We start from the raw sequence: 17,309 nt of genomic DNA, 5'->3' as shown, positions 1-17,309 counted from the left end.
CAATGTGCCGGACCGATCGGCGGTAAAGGTAAGTACCAAATACTGGTATCCTGGAGACTCTACCGCCATGATGCCGGCATACTCTGAGGGAGGCCCAGTAGTGTTCCTTTTATTGCAGGGGCTTCAGGCCATTCAGGTGCATATGTACGTCCTGGGAGCAGTGAAAGGGTTAAGTCAGCACTCTGTATGCGGTTCGTTAACAGCCTCTGCCCCAGCGCACCAGCTGGGAGGGCTCCACACACTGCCAGGCCCTCGCAGGCACCATACTGACATTCTCCCAAGCTGGGAAGAGCATTCTAAGCCAAGAAAAACATGGGCTGGATCTGGAGGTCACTCACCCTGGACTCCTTCTTCTTTCCTCTGTTGGGCAGGAAGGGTCGCTGGAGGAAGACGATCTGCTTGGTGGTCACATTCCCTTCGCTGCAAAACAAGACATTAACGTTTCCAGCGAGTCAGCATTCACCCCATCACTCACCCCATCACAGGCTGAAGCCGGGGAGTATTCAGCATTGCACGAAAACAGTTCTGATACGTTTCTCCTAAATGCAGAGCGCGCCATATCATTCACAGCCGCCCAATCATCTTTTTTGGTAACATTAGTGGCAGAGGCCTTGTTTAACACATACACATTAAGAGAACCTGCAGGAGCATTACAGATGCAGGAAACTCCTCTAATAGACCCCGTCTAGGCGCTATGGGGCAGAATACATGCAAACCTCCAGATTTCCATAGGGATTGCACCGACAGAAGTGACTTCACAGAAAAGGACATTGCAAGGAGCATCAACAGTCTTTGATACTTGGAGGCAACATGAAAGTTACATTAACATAAGTTGCCATACCTAAGCCAAGTGGCCAATAACGTCGTGGTGCAAAATACCCAAATTGCACTATCATTTTATATGGAGCAAATCTATAGCCATTAGGCGTTTTTATGATAGCATGATGTATTAACATAAGCTATGAAGTGGATCACTTACAAAGCTGCAGATAAGACACAGTGCGATTAAATGATTTGCCCAGGATCACACACTTTGGTTTAATGGTGAAAACCAGGATGTGCACAAAACAAAAGAGGTGACGGCTGGAAGGTTTGGAATTAATCCTAACCTCTGGCATTGCTCTGGGCACCCCTCCAGACCATCGTTCTTCGCCTGCCAAGCCATTACAAAAAAGGAAAGACCATTTGCAAATCAGGCTTGGTCCCACCCCAAAAGGGGCAGTGCAGCCTGGACTGCTTGGTCATATTCCTTCTGCACAAGACAACAAGCATCCCCAAACATGTTTCAGCCTTGTTGGGCCTCATCAGTGTGGAGCAGCTTGGATCACTAGCCCCAGCAGGAAACCCCACAGACCATCGTTTTTTGCCTGGCAATCCATTGCAGAAAGGGAAAGATCATGTGCAAATGGGAGTGGTTTATTTATTTCAGGCACACTTCAGGGGGTGAGTCACTGATTTAGTCTGTTCTTAAACACCTCAAATTCGCAATGCAGACAAAAACGTCTAAAAGAATTTAGAGTAGAATAGGCATCCATTTCGGACTATGGGTCTCATCACAAGTTGGGCGAAGCGATAACATGCCGCAGTAATGCTATTTACGCCGCATTTACCAATCTCCAGTTGGACGGAAAAGGAGAGTTTTACCTCCATGTTTTTGCTGAAGGTAAATATCTAAATCTAAATGTTCCGCCCATTTACGGCATTATTAGGGTGGCGCTAACTGCACCGGCACTAATAGCGCCAAGAAACCCCTATTGGGTCTAATGGACATAATGGGAATGGGGATTTACTTCCCCACCGCAACTCGGGATCCGGCGCAAACTGAGCCAGTCCAGGTTGCGTTAACGCTAATAGCAATGGGTGATATCTGGGCACAATTAGCGCCGGGATCTCGCCCAATCCCTGATGAGACCCTATGTATTTTGCTTTTCGCCAGTTGCAGTTATAGCATGTTTTTTTCTGCTGTTGTGTCTGTTTCGATCATCACAAGACATTCCATCTCGGTGTCCTCGGTCACATGACAAAATCCTTGTGCATAAATGCTTGTGTACTGTGTAGAAATGTTTGACCATAGCACAAAAAGTGGCCCTTAATTTTATTGTGCCACAAGTAATGCTTTGTTGTAAAGTGTCTATCTTTCCTATCGCCCTGGCATTCTGTTCAGAATGCTTGTTTGCATGTATGCGGTAACAAGTGCCCAGAGATGCGCTACTCTAAATTCTTTAATACACATTTATGAACCCTCTAAATGGAATGTATGCTTTTCACCAACCTCTGAAGCCTGAAAAGGTGATCCCTGCAGACTTAACATATGGCCAACTTTGCACCAGACCTGCAGATGAAGTGGCCTGCTGTCAAATCTGAGTTACTAGTTTAATGTTTGCAGTGTAATTTGCGTAATTTGCTTTCTGACTTTTAAGAACATTCAGACATGTAATTTCTCATTTTACTATACCCGGTAAGATAGCTCAGTGGGTTGGGCACACGCTACTGCGATGTGTGTGTGATCTGCAGGTTTCAGGTTCGAATCCCAGCAAGGCCAACTCGGCCTTTCATCCGTCTGAGGTTCATAAATGTGTACCAACACAGGTTGGGTGATATTGCATGTATGTTTGTTCTATACAAAGCACTTAAGTGTAAGTGCTGTATAATAACACCTCACTATCATTTGCCCTTGGACGTTTGCTTGCATTCACAGTGATTTGGTGATACGGGCATATACTCACTGATACTAATGATACATATCGTGATCCATTCCTGTATGAAATGTATATGACTTTACAGTGATATCGTAACACTATTTTTCGTAGTGTAGTCAGGAACAATGCTATGTGATCAGGGTCGGACTGGGACAGGAAATAGGCCCGGACGCCCTAAATAAAGTGGCCCACCCCTCGCCTCAAAAAAGTGGCCCTCAAACCCCCATCCATGAATTGCGTCAATTCACGACATTACAGAAAATGAAATCATTTTCAAAGTGGCCCCATGTTACACATTTTACGCAAGCCCCACCCTTTTCTTGTGAGAAAATTTGAAAATAAAATTGTTTACCACACAAAAGGGGCCCAGGGTACAGAGACCTAATTGGAAATCTCCAGAGTTCCCGATAGGCCAGTCCAGAAAGTCCACCCCTGAGTGCAGGGGTCGAGGCCGCTGCAGGGAGAGAATTGGTGGGAAGGGATAGGGCAGGTATTTTAGTCACCCCTCAAACATTTGCCTCATGGCCCCTGAGAAGATTGATCATGAACACCTGGAAAAAAAGCCCAATTTATTAAAGTGCTGTCAGCAAAGGATAAAATGTGCACACCTTTTAAACCCCAAACAATGCACATCAATATTTCTTGTGCAGGGCAATATTGACCAGCGATTTCAAAGTCATTCTGCTCAGTCCCTCAATTGTTTTTGTGGGGAAGTGTCTCGCCTCGAGTCCAAACCAAACGACCACGGTTCATTGTTTTAAAAAAGCCAAACTACGGACAAGAAAACGAGCGCCGACGTGGCACATGGTTTTCAATATTAATATGCGGTTCCAGCTACAGGCTACAGCTACAGCAGCCTTCTTGTGCCTCCTGCTGCTTCACGTTTGTTTCCCCACCTCAGGCGGCTCGGATTCAGGGATTTCATGCCTCTAGAATAGGCACCCTGGGGAAGCTTTCTTAATTTGGGACCTTTTTCCGTAGAGGTGTAGGAATATGGTGCTAGCCCACAAAATAATGCAGGTTCTTGATTTTCTTTTAAAATAACTGCACTCAATTTAGTCCCTGTCACCGACCTCTGCTGAATCAAGCGGAATGCTGGTCTGGTGGCCTTTGGGCATTATACATGCTATAGTGCATAGCTCAATTCACAAATGTGATCCACCGTGTGTGTACTGCTGTCACATGTGTATTGTTGTAGGTAAGCATTCAAAAACAAAATCCGGGTAAATTTACAACAGAAAATTGAAAGATTGGGTCCAGGAGTGGGGCAGGTCCCATCAACTTCCGTAGACAAAATAGCAAATCACACCCTTTTTTGACCTTCAAAACAACCCATATCCTCTGTGAACTTTAAAAGGCAAGTTGCTGTGTGCAGCCTCACCTGTATTTATTAAGATGCCGTCTGCTGTTGAAGAGCGTGTAAACAAAATATGCATGAATGATGCTGCAACATCAAAAAGCATTAAAAAGCATCAAAGCAAGGTAACATGTGTGTGACCTTGCTTTGATGAATGATTATTGAAGCATCCGCCGATGCTGGCGAGCGAGAGCTGCTCTCGGGCTGCAGCCGCAGGCAGCATTATTCAAATTTCAAAAACACCTCAAATAAACCGGCCCAGGGGTGGCTTGCTGAAAAACCGCCCCCCCCCCCATGTCTTCAAGGTCGTCGGCTAGTGGCCGATCGACCGACAGAGCCAGTCCAGCCCTGTATGTGATGCCACTTCCTGTTTCATGAAGGGGTGAAAGGCAGCGTTCCATCGCTTCCCGTGATGTCACTTCAGGAGGTGGGGTGGGGGTGTCAAATTACATCACTTCCTGTGATGTCATCAGAGGTCAAGGGTCATGTGATGTCCTTTCCGCTACCCCAGGCATTTTGCCAGAGGTTAAGATTCATTCTAAACCTTCCAGCAATCACCTGCTTGTTTTTGCGAAAACCAGGATGTAGACAATTTAAGCAAGGTTTGATTGATATAGATATGTATTCAGGTTATGCTTTGCATTTCATGTACTTAAATAATACTTTATTTATTGCAATGTCTTGGAAGCAAATCACATTTCATAATAAACTAGCCTTTCATAATAAACAAACTTTACACCATATACATCATCATAGAAAAATGTTCAGCAATAAGAGTGTGGCTTAGCTTTATAAAATAATGACTATGGCTACAGGGGATTTTTTAGCCTCACATTAAGTCTATAATGTATGCACCCTTCTTGCCTCTGATCAACCCCATTCACATTTCTGAAGGGACAAAAGTCCCAGCTAATAGTCCCCCTCCCTCCCATCAGTGCCTAATGGCTTCCATTGTGATACTCTGTTAACACAGGGCAACGTGTCACATGCTCGAGAGAGCCACACTGCTGCCCCGAGTGCTGCAGGACATTGTCCTGGCAGAGTGATACCTCTCCTGTTCGGCACCCTCATTGACAAGGATGGTGCTGAATGGGAAAGGTGTTCTTCTGCCTGGACAATGAGGGTTCTGAGTAGGAACACCTCCTGCTAATCATCCTCACTGTCCTGCCAGCAAGACACCTCTCCCGTTCGGCACCCTCATTATCAATGAGGGTGCCGAACGGGAGAGATGTCACGCTCCCAAATGTCCAGGCATGGCCTGGCTAGTGAAAGAGCAATGGGGGGGGGGCAAGCTGCGCCCCTTACCCCCGGTTCAGTACACCACTGGGTAGAAGAGAAAGTCCTGGTTACAAGCCACAGGGCAGAGGGGTGAAAGCACTGCACTATTTTCACTAAGTTAGGGTTGGTGTGAGGGCTTCCAGGAAACAGGTGAGCTGAAGCAGAGGAATACATGGGTGGCAGAGTTTTCCTTGACAGGCCAATAGGTCCGGTTAATTCATTAATTGACTACTTTCTCAAACCAGTGAGCCTTTTAGCACAATCTTATCTACGAGATACTGTGGCAACCACTGCATGTTTTGAGGAAGAACCATTCAAGCCCTCACAAGAGATGCTAGTGACTATGGACATAATAGCATTATACAGCATCCCACAGGAACAAGCTCTGGGATGTGTATGAAGTCAACTGTTTTTTTCATGACTTACAACAAAGCTGCCAATTGAGTATATAGTAGACCTACTACACACAGCACTCATGAAAAATGTCTTTAAATTTGATAGTAAATTCTATCAACAGGTGAATGGAACAGCAATGGGTGCAGCATTTGCCCCCAGTCTTGCAATACTTTTTATGGCATGCTTTGAGGAGAGACATATTTTCTCACTCACGAACCTCTATTCAGTAAGGATCCACAAATGGAAACACTTTATAGACAACATTATTTTCATCTGTAAAGGGCAGCAGAGAGAACATCCTACAATTTCTGGACTGGCTCAATGATCGAGACCCACACATCAAATTTATGATGAATATGAGTGACTAGGAAATCAATTTATCTTGCACCTCAGTATTTGCACCGATAATGGAAAGTTGAAATGCTCACTGTTCAAAAAACCTATGGATAGAAATACACTGTTGAAGTAGGGCAGTTATAACCCTCTGACTCTTAAGCAAAATCTTCTGTATGGACAATTTCTGAGGGTATGCCACAACTGCACTTCCTTGAATGATTACCAGATGCATGTAGGGGACCTCACGGATAGACTAAAAGCCAGAGGATACCCCCAAAAAGGACTTCGGCAGGAAATAGAGCCAGTTACACCCCAAGGGAAGAACTTTTGACACTGAGGACCAGACATAAACAACAAAACAACCAAAAATTGACATGTGTCACCACTTACTGCCAAAATACCCCCAGTATAAAACAGCTGTTAAAAAGCTTTGCCCACTGGTTAAACTCATCCTACCAGATGAACCATGCCTGAGAATGGCATAAAAACGATTGAAAAACCTTAAAGAATATCTAACGGATGCATCATTTCAAAAACAACAGCAGCAACCATCATTATGGAATCTGAGACAAATTGTGGGTTATCGTCCATGTGGAACTTGCACAGTGTGCAAATTCACACAAAAAATGACCACATTCACAGCGGAGGGCAGACCATGGGTCCTAAAACAATTCACTAACTGCAAAACATCTAATGCAGTGAACTGTACACAGTGTCCATGAAATACATTGGACAAACCTCAAAACATGGGCACAAGAGAATAGGGGAGCATCGCTCTCGCATTAGATGCCAAATACAAACAGCCCCTCTCATAGCACATTATATAAGGCAGTAGGATCCATCGGACAATATATGCTGGATCATAGACACAGTAAGACATTCTGCAAACAATAAAAGGGCTCTCTTACACAAGGAGTCCTGGTGGATTCACAAACTGGGCATGAATCTCACAGGTCTTATTGAAGAACTCACCTTCATGTGATACAAAGGAGACCTGAGATCAAAGGTCTTACTTGTAAGAACCCATACAGGGCATCGATCTGAGAACTTTAGGTGCCCCAGCTTGATAGTTCTAACCTTCAATGCATAGGTTAGATGTGGAAGTTCAGAATGTAAACATACAGGTTCACACTGTAGTAGAAAGTAGGGATTCTCAACTGCAGTCTGCAATACAAAGAACTAATCGAGTGCCCACCATAACAACAGGGTTTCACAACCATTAACTCAATCAGTACCAGTGTGCCTCCCTAAATGCACACATAAAATAAAACAAGGCGCTATACATACTCAAAGTGAGTACGGCCAGGCAAGGTTCACAGCAATGTAACTAACAGTAGTTGTTGGTAAGCTACAGGAAGCAATGCACAGCATACAAATGCGCAATGTCATATATAGATTTGAGTGGGAGTTGTACATTACATCCCATCATAAGCCCAGCAGGTCGGTGTAAGCAGCGGCGCTCATCAGTAGACAGGCAATCAAAAATGGGTACGCCTATCATGGGAACCTGAGAAACCAGCACAGTAATTTGCGACTGGTTTCCAAGCAACGAGCTTCGCCCCGCGCTTGCGCATTATTAAGGTTGCCTAGGGAAACGGGACACCACCATTCAAACAAAACGGACGAGCCGGAGCACGGACAGCTCAACAGAGCGAAATGGAGCCTCTGTATATAATCGCTAGTCACAAGTAAGTCCCAGCGCACAGTCAACAGCTCATGAGGCTATTCCCAACTTAAGTTATATCTCTATGGACACAGGAATCCAGGCACTAGCAGGCTAACCGATCCAGTTATTCGTGAATTTCTCTTACCTTTCCCCGCTGAAGCCGCTCACACACGCTATTAAGCAAACTTTTCACTTGGAGAGGGGCTCATTTACAGAAAAGGAGGACAATTACCCGATGTACACCCAAACCAAGCGCAAGGTACATTTTTACAAATATAGACAGACATTTGTCTTCATGCTAGTGATAAATTGACCCACAAGTGTGGCACTAAGGGAGACACACATATGCAATAACTCGCAGGCAAAAGTTTTTTGTTGAGAATATACATACACACACAACTAACAGGACATATATCCATCTCATAGATTCAAGGCCACCAGCCAACAAAGGCCCTCCCCCCCGACAAGAGTTAGATTGTACACCTATCCATGCTTCAGAAGCCCCTTGCAATACCCAGAGCAACACCCTGCAAGGAACTGACTAATAGGGTAAGAATTGGGTTGTAGGATTTTGACAACACATGGTAAAAAGTAATATTGGGCATTAGATTAATTGAGCATTTCTAATAGGTCCAAGAAAACAGACAGGGAACCATGAACCAGAATCAAGAACAGGAAAGAAATAATATTCACTAAGAATAGGAGGACAATTTACGAATTGTGCAAGGTCGGTATTAAGGTGATTAGATCACACAGTATGTAAGCTCTGACTCTCTGATCATTTTAGTTATTTGAGTTTTTAAACACAAGTTTTATGAACAAAATAGTTTAACACACATATGAAACGCCTTACCATCCCCACTTTGTGGAGAAACCTCCCACCTGGCATTCCGCAAAGCTATAAAAACACTGCTCTTCACTTAATCACTGCCCACACCACAGCGAAATCAAGACCTACACCTGCTAGATATGAATAAGGAAATGTTATACTATCCTCCTGTGTGTAATGTATTTCTGACCCAAATGCCATATGCTCCTCTCTGTAACAGAGTTAAGAACAAGTAACAGCGCTGCGATGCCCAGGGGCTGTTTTGTGCGCTATACAAATGTAAAAAATAAAATAAAAATAAATATTGTTGTTGCTTTCCAGAGTCCCTATATACCAAACGGTCCTGAGGAAGGTGGGACCACTACATGTCCACCGAAACATCGATCTATTGATAAAGGAACATAATCATTTGCAGAATTGTTTCCATATGTGACGTTGACCTGGTTGCAGTTAAAAGGATGTTTTCTATGGATTGTTAGTGGGCTTTAGATCACGAGGTGATGGTGGCTTCGCAAACAGCACCTAGGGCTCCAGATGGAATTGTGAAAAGAATTGTAAAATGTGAATAACTACCCACTGGTTTGAAAAAAATGAGACAAAGCAGGGGATATTTCTGAGGGTGAAACCTAAATGAGTATATGAGTATCTAATATACAATATGTACAGTGGCATTAAAAAAAGAATGCAGAAAGTATATTGGCGAAGAAAGAACCAATAAATCAAACTTTATCAACTATTAAGAATGAGTGAGTTAATAGATTTTTGATTTAAGCATTCAATGCTTAAAGGAGTGAAATTGTATGTATACAGTAAAAAGAAACAGAACAATGATCAAATGTAGAGGTACAGCAGTGTAAATATATATGTTCTCAACCCAAGCACCTCGCATTAATGGGTTCCCTCATGTTGTGTGGTCAATAGGGCTGGAGTAGACAGCCAAGTGACAGGTCTGACGCGTGGGTGTCTCACATGTGCTGCCATTCAGAAGCCCCGGCCTATCAGGAAGTCTCTTGGCTTCTCTCTAGCGAGCTCACTCGACCCATTTGCCTGAAGAGAACTTTCACATCAAATATAACAACACTCTCATTTTACACCAGCACTCACTCATTTGATCATTCTTCACCAGGGGTGGGCGAAATTTCTGCTCGCGAAGCGAAATTGCCAAAATGTGCCTGTAATTTTCACTTTGCCAGCAGAGCAAAATATTTTCTGATTTAGAATTTCGTTCTTACACAAAATTTTATTTTCTCAAAAAAGTATGTTTTCTTGCAAACTTTACATTTCTCATACAGTTTCTGCCACATATATGAAATTTCAGGCAAACAACTTTAAGTTTCAGTGGGGAAACATAAAAGATGGGCACATTTGTTTCTCGGGCGAAATTTGAGGAGGGAGCTAATTGTGCCTCCTATTTACAAATGTATCCACAAAGCAAATTTTGGCCATTTCACCCACCCTATGTTATCCCCTTCTTGGGTGAGAGTGGTTTTAAAAATGTGATGATTAACATTGAAAATGGTAAAAGTGGGGTCCCGTGTGAGTTGGCGGGGACACCAAGAACTGGAATTAAAACAACTAACCATAATTGGTTAGCCTGACCGTCTGCAATTGTTGGGGGGCGGCGGGTGAAGCAGGTGTTTTCTCTGGTAGATCTGGCATACACTGTGCAGTGTTTACTATATTGATGTATTTGGGGTTTCGCAACGTGCTACATGCAATAAAACACGTAAAACAGAAAAGAAGAGGGGGAAAACATGAAGGAGAGAAAAGGAGAGAAAAGGAGAGAAATGGAGAGGTAAGGGAGTGTTAGGCAGAATCATATGCAGTACCCTTTGGGAACACTACACACACTTAAGACTACCAGTGTAAGTGCATTTTCACCTTTGGTACAAGCCTGTACTACACAGTAAAGTGGTAGCGATGGCTGAGCAGCCAGACTTATCTCAAGAGTAAAGTGAGCAGTACAAGAGGTTCCACAAACGACTAGCAATCACACTGATTCAAACAAACACTTACTCAAGGTTTCTTGGTAAAAGAATGTACATTTATTTACACAGTCATTTGGAAAACATTCCACTAGCAAGAGCAGCTCAATATCACAATCTAATACACTACAATACACAACCAACCAGTTTCTGAACAAGTTCAGCTCCCCTGAAGTGGGAGAAAAATGGCACTTCAGTTACTTTAAAATGGGGTAGAAAGACAAGGTTAAAAGAAAGATAGCACAAATACTTTGTAGAGGGAGGGCAAATAGTTTCAGTTCACTACAACCAGCAACTCAATTCAATAGGCCTGGGCCAAAGTCAATGGTTCAGAGTCTTGTATAGGAAAGCTTAGTTCTGGTAGTAAACGGCTAAGTCTCTGCCACGGTTCTTAGAAGAATTTCGTCAGACGAAAAGTCATACGTTGGTTTAGGGAAGGACAAGCCTTCAAAGTCGGGAAAGTTTCGCAAACTTTCACCTTAGCCGAATGGAGTTCTGCACCTCACTTGCACAATACCTTGTAAGTGAAGAAAAGCTGTGGCTGAGGCAGTTGTTCCTGGCAGTTTGAGCAGATCACGCTGTTCCTGAGCTTCAGTCGTGGGGACAAGAAGGAGGACATCGGGAGGTTCCTGCACTGCCCAGGGAAGAGGCCACAAGCTTGGCAAAACGTCAGTTTAAGGTGGGAGTGCCTTAAAGACCATGAACTGGTATCCTTCCCACTGGCTATCCGGTTTTCACCAGCACTCTGGAGACAATTCGACCAGTATGGGGACGGTGTCCAGGCGGCTTACGAGTTGGTTGTTCCCACCAAACTCAAGGGAAGAAGTTAACCTTGAAGGGCTTCTGTGTCAATGGAGTTTCAGGCAATTCGTACTTGCAGCAGGGCTTCACCGGTGGACCAGGAGTTGCAGCAGTCGTCTTCCTTCAGCTCGTCTTTGGTTCTTTCTTTTCAGTGGTTGACACTGCTTTATAAATCCCAGAGGCCTGCTTTTAAACAGTTTTCCCCCCATTGATTCCAGCCTGGCTGTCATTCACACAGCAGCGTGGCTGTCCTCGCCGGACAGCCACCGGCCAATCATGCCAGAGTGCATTCAGGTCTCTTTTGGGCACCTCCCTCACATCCTGTCCACCCTAAACACTCAGGCGCCAGAGGAGGGCTTCAGCACTGAAGCCCGCCAAAGGCCAATGAACAAAGGGACCAAACCTGATTTGGAGCACAGAGACAAACACAAGAAGGACCTTTCCAAAAAGAAATGGTGAAAAAAGTTGACCAGAGTCTGTTTTTACAGATAGGTCTTGGGTGCCATATTGGAAAACATGGCTGACCCGATTTTTAGCTACCGGTGTTCGCGGTCGGGAAAGATCATGGTAGTTTGTTTAAACCCCTGCCACTAGCCATTTCAAGTGGGAAAGGGTAACATTTGACTGTTACATGAGTGTTTAGACTCAGGGGAAGCTAGGAAGCCCCTCCAGCACTCTATAGGAAGATAGTGTGGGCTGGGTCTGTAAATTTAAAAAGTCTAGTAAAGTCAAACTAACTTTACATGCTCTGGGAGACAGTAGTCAGTCCCAGAGAAGGTATTTAAACCTTGGGGAGTCTGAAAGACACCCCTGTGTCACTGCACTGAGGGTGCTGTGTGACACACAGAAAAAGATGATGCCTATGGAGTTGTTTTAAAACTCTGTATCCAAAGAAGAAGTAAAACACACATCAAAATACACGAAAGAGTGGGAAAAAAGGCTCGCACTCTTTCCAGGTAGAAATTAAAATCCCAGAAATCCGGCAAAGTTGCTGGGGGCTCTCAAAAGGTAAGGGAAATTAGCACATTCTTGAGAATTCTCCCTAACAGGGAGAAATGTCGCAAGGGCCAGCTAGTGTCACACCGGGGCCATCTTGAACAATCCAACTTTAACAAACCATATAGTTCACAGAGGAACTAACCACCCTCCAAAAACTGAAACGTACCCAAGAACACCCTTGGAGAAAAAACCCCACAGTACACAAGGAGGCCTTTCTTAAAGTCGCCAAATCCTATAAAAACCCAATTGAGGCTACCAAAGCTAACATCTATAATACTAGGAACTACAACGCCAACTCTAATACAGCCAAGCTTTTCAAAATGATCAAGGAGCTCGAATCCCCCACCCCGTCCATTGCAAGCTTCCCCAAAAGACAAAGCATGATATGATTGGTTATTTATAACATGCTTAATACCCACAGATTTCTAAGCGTGGACCGGGGGATCGAACCTGTATTGCTCCGTGTCATTTTGCTTCCAAGGCAAGCACGTTGCCCCTGGGCTATCCTCCCGAGAGGTGCTCCTTTAGACTGGGGGGTCAAGCAAATCTACGAGGAAGGTTGGTTTAGATCCATCAAGCTGGGCCAGAATTCTCAGGTGTGGAGAATCCACTTTAGAGTGGACGGAGGCCCTTTTGGGGATGTCTGACATAGTTCTATTTTTTCTTAATTGTAGTAACAAGAAAAGAATGAAAATCAAGGGGAGGTGAGAAGGAAGATGCAACAAGAAAGAAGTAGCCGGCCGAGGTCCTGAAGAAGAGGAAGGAACGGAGAGTGTGCGATGAATGAGCTATAAATGGCGGCAACAGTGGTTCTTCAGCATTGGCCGGCTTCAGGGAGTCCACGTAGTCTTTGAATATTTCCCGACGTCAAGATAGGAGAGGATTCCCAGCCTGATGGCCAGTTTAGAAGAGCCGCAATAAAGCACCAAAGACATCAAAGCTCTTCCTAAACCCAGAAAAGGCAAAAGGGAAAGCACAAGAGGTCTTGCTGTCATCCCATCAGTGCCGTGTTTACTTGTGACTTGAGCGCTCTCCTGTCTCTGCCCCCTTATAACATCTGGGCATCCCCTCAATGTAGGCCCCTCCTCTAGTCCTTGCTCATATAGATACAGCACAGCTGTCGGTGCTGAGTTCATGCAGGTATGTGGACAGGACCTGTGCTTTGAGTGGGGGCCAAAACGAGTTACTAATCAAAATTTCAGAGTGGGGCAAAGTAGTGTCTGTCGCAGCCAAAGAATCGCAAGTAGCTAAGCAGCCTTTAAAAGATGTGAGGTCCATGTAAGTAAGAGAGTGGCCTCAGAGACAGCATCGCTTTAACATACAGGGCAGGAAACTCTGTTTTAAAAAGCGTGTTACTCATAGTATAATCGATCAGCAGTAATGTATGTAATGTAATTGTTATCTGTATAGTGCCTTTTCCCATTGGTATGGTCTCACAGCGCTGTTGGGGAAGTCCAGATATGGAATTTTCGTCAGAGGGGATTAGAGTGTGCGTGTGCATTTAAGCCAATACGAAGATAGGTAAGTATGGCCATGTCCCTGCTAGCCACCCATGTCAAGCTGGCATGCGGATGGGTGCTTTGAGCTAGTCTGGAGAGTATGCGAGAGCAAGGAGTAACAAAAAGAAACTACAATAAAAAATATTGTGAAAAATATTAAACTATAGAAAACAAAATAAAATCTAAACAGGTAAATGGAGGTCCAATCCCTGTATTGTTTAATTCTATTAATGTATTCTAATGGCAAGGCTTCAATACATTTTGTAAAAAAAATTAATCAAGCACTGCATCCTCTATACTAGCTTTCCCCAGCAGAGTATTAGAAAACAATTTAACAACCACATATATTACACGTATGATGTGATTCTAAACATGGGGTGATTGTGACATCTACTGGGCAAGTGTGGTATTGGCATTCATCTTTTCTTTACCTTTAGAGCACAAGGAAATCGGGTCTGAGAAGTCAGTTCAAGGAATCGCCAGAAATGTTTGGACGTGTAGTGGCTGAGCCCCTGTTAGCTCCGGCCCACTTATAACCCTGGACTTTGCTAGGATCCTAGGAGGACACAACATATGGGTATCACTACATATTATCACCACCATTATCCCGACGCTTGAGAGGGAAGGAGCCCCCTCACCGTGCACCTGATGCACCACCCGCGTCCCGCCGCCTATCTACAACACGGACTGTAGGAGCAGCAGTGCATCATCTGAAGCCAACTTCAGAAGCGCGTGGAAGCGCCCAGCTGATCCCCCCCGCCCATGGCATGTGAGCCTTAAGCCCACCGGCGGTGCGTACCCAAGCCGTGCCCCCTCTCGTAGGCACTCGGAATCGTGTGCACTACGACACGAGTTCCCGATTCCAAGATGGCCACCGCCTTTATTGTTTACTGTGTTGCCTAGAAACACTGTACTTCTCCCCCAGAGGGCCACCGGCAGGCGGAAGCCAGCCCACTTTGAGGAAGGCTCAAGTGAGCAAGGCCCCTTCCTGTTTGCCCCGTTCGCTCACTTTATCCCGACGCTTGAGAGGGCAGGAGCCCCCTCACCGTGCACCTGATGCACCACCCGCGTCCCGCCGCCTATCTACAACACGGACTGCAGGAGCAGCCGTGCATCATCTGAAGCCAACTTCAGAAGCGCGTGGAAGCACCCAGCTGATCCCCCCCGCCCGTGGCAGGTGAGCCTTAAGCCCACCGGCGGTGCGTACCCACGCCGTGCCCCCTCTCCTAGGCACTCGGAATCATGTGCACTACGACACGAGTTCCCGATTCCAAGATGGCCGCGGCCTTTATTGTTTACTGTGTTGCCTAGCAACACTGTACTTCTCCCCCAGAGGGCCACCGGCAGGCAGAAGCCGGCCCACTTTGAGGAAGGCCCAAGTGAGCAAGGCCCCTTCCTGTTTGCCCCGTTCACTCACTTTGCGCCACCAGCCCGGCAGAGTGAAACCTCCTGCAAAGTCAGAGGAGCAGTTTTCATTCGGCTACCAGTTAACAACTCCCGTGAGTACATATCTGCAGTTACATTCTAAATTGCACAGCAAACAACCTTCCTTATCCTGCGCTTCACCTTGACTTTTTCCAAAACTGGTATCTGCTAAACTCCGAACTACCACCACTGCCTATTATGACTTGCGTCCAACGATATCTGAATAGCTACCACCCTGCCCCATTGCATACAATTGGCTCCTGATTATATTACTCTGACTTGTCATGCCTTATGGTCGCTAACGGACCACTGCAACTGATTTGTGCCTTATGGTCGCTACAGACCACTGCAACTGTGTTGTGCCTTATGGTCGCTAACGGACCACTGCAACTGATTTGTGCCTTATGGTCGCTACGGACCACTGCAACTGTGTTGTGCCTTATGGTCGCTAACGGACCACTGCAACTGTGTTGTGCCTTATGGTCGCTAATGGACCACTGCAACTGATTTGTGCCTTATGGTCGCTAACGGACCACTGCAACTGTGTTGTGCCGTATGGTCGCTAACGGACCACTGCAACTGTGTTGTGCCTTATGGTCGCTAACGGACCACTGCAAGTGTGTTGTGCCTTATGGTCGCTAATGGACCACTGCAACTGATTTGTGCCTTATGGTCACTAACGGACCACTGCAACTGATTTGTGCCTTATGGTCGCTAACGGACCACTGCAACTGTGTTGTGCCTTATAGTCGCTAATGGACCACTGTAACTGAGTTGTGCCTTATGGTCGCTAACGGACCACTGTAACTGAGTTGTGCCTTATAGTCGCTAATGGAACACTGTAACTGAGTTGTGCCTTATGGTTGCTACTAGACCACTCTGTTTGTACTGCGCCCTCTGCTTGCTAACAAACAACTCTCACTGTGTTGTGCCTCTGGTCACTGCTCGACCACATTGATTGTGTTGGGCCCTCTGGTTGCTAGCCAGATACTACCCAAATCCACACCCAAACTATGCCAGCCTGGCTAATACTCATCATGTTCCCCTTTTGCATTATGCCTGACTGCATACCATGCAGTAGAAATAGCTATATCCCATTCAGTAATGGACTCGCCAAGCTTGCCTGTCCTAGACATCACCCCATTCCTTGCCCTACACCCTTCCTACCTTCCCTACCTCCTTTCTCCCACAGCGCATCCATAGACCATAGTACTAAAACGAGTGCTACTTTAGGTAATACCCCACGCAGCCTCGTTACAGATGACCACTCTGACAACATCCTAAACTTGCGCAGTTCAATTGAACATTGCCCTGTAGCCTACCCCAACATCATGACCCGTAACGACAGACTAGGTTGTAGACTCCCTACCCTACTTAGCCAAATGACCACGAATCATATCACTAAAATCACCAATAAAAACACCATTGCAAACTCTGTGCCACTCAAAGGAGCCCTACTTAATGTTAGATCCCTTGTGGCCCACCCTACGGAAATTGCAGACATCATCTGCTCAGCAGACCTGGATTTCCTAGCCACCACAGAAACTTGGCTCCATACTGCAGCAGGCCCCTCTCTATCTCTTGCAGTTCCAGAGAACTACTCCATCCTCAGGGCCGACAGACCGGATGCCCGTGGAGGAGGTGTAGCACTCATTTTCAAATCCTCGCTTGACATTAGACCGGTGACCGCCCCTCCTCTAAAGTCCTGCGAATATTTATCAATCAAAATTCAAACTTCCCCCAAGAACTCCATTACCTTGGACCTAATATACAGACCCCCTGGGCCCATAGGTTCATTCGAAGAAGACATAACCACCCTCATAGCCGAAAAATCCAAACCTCTATCACAGAACATTATCCTCGGTGACTTCAACCTGGGTTACAATGACCCTCATGACATTCCAGCTTCCTCCCTCGCCAATGTACTTGGTGAACACAACTACACTCAACTTAACACCTTACCCACACATCAAAAAGGCAGAACCCTAGACTGGCTCGCTGCCCATAACTGCAACATCATCTGCAGAGACCCACAACCA

The 17,309-nt window shown here is 45.5% G+C and overlaps 1 protein-coding gene across 1 annotated transcript in view; it reads right to left on the bottom strand.

The window, feature by feature from the left end:
• RFTN1 (raftlin, lipid raft linker 1) overlaps positions 1–17,309 on the bottom strand; it is a 694,433-nt gene that overhangs the window by 21,597 nt on the left and 655,527 nt on the right. The window contains exon 9 of the mRNA XM_069648901.1: positions 339–420. Coding sequence (XP_069505002.1) covers positions 339–420 — 82 coding nt within the window. The remainder of the gene's footprint in view (positions 1–338; positions 421–17,309) is intronic.

The sequence above is a fragment of the Ambystoma mexicanum genome, chromosome 2q (assembly GCF_040938575.1).
Source record: "Ambystoma mexicanum isolate Mex_15411 chromosome 2q, UKY_AmexF1_1, whole genome shotgun sequence".
In the NCBI taxonomy this organism is placed as follows: domain Eukaryota; kingdom Metazoa; phylum Chordata; class Amphibia; order Caudata; family Ambystomatidae; genus Ambystoma; species Ambystoma mexicanum.
The sequence above is the reverse complement of the archived record's forward strand: the minus strand, read 5'-3'. Positions and strand labels throughout refer to the sequence as shown.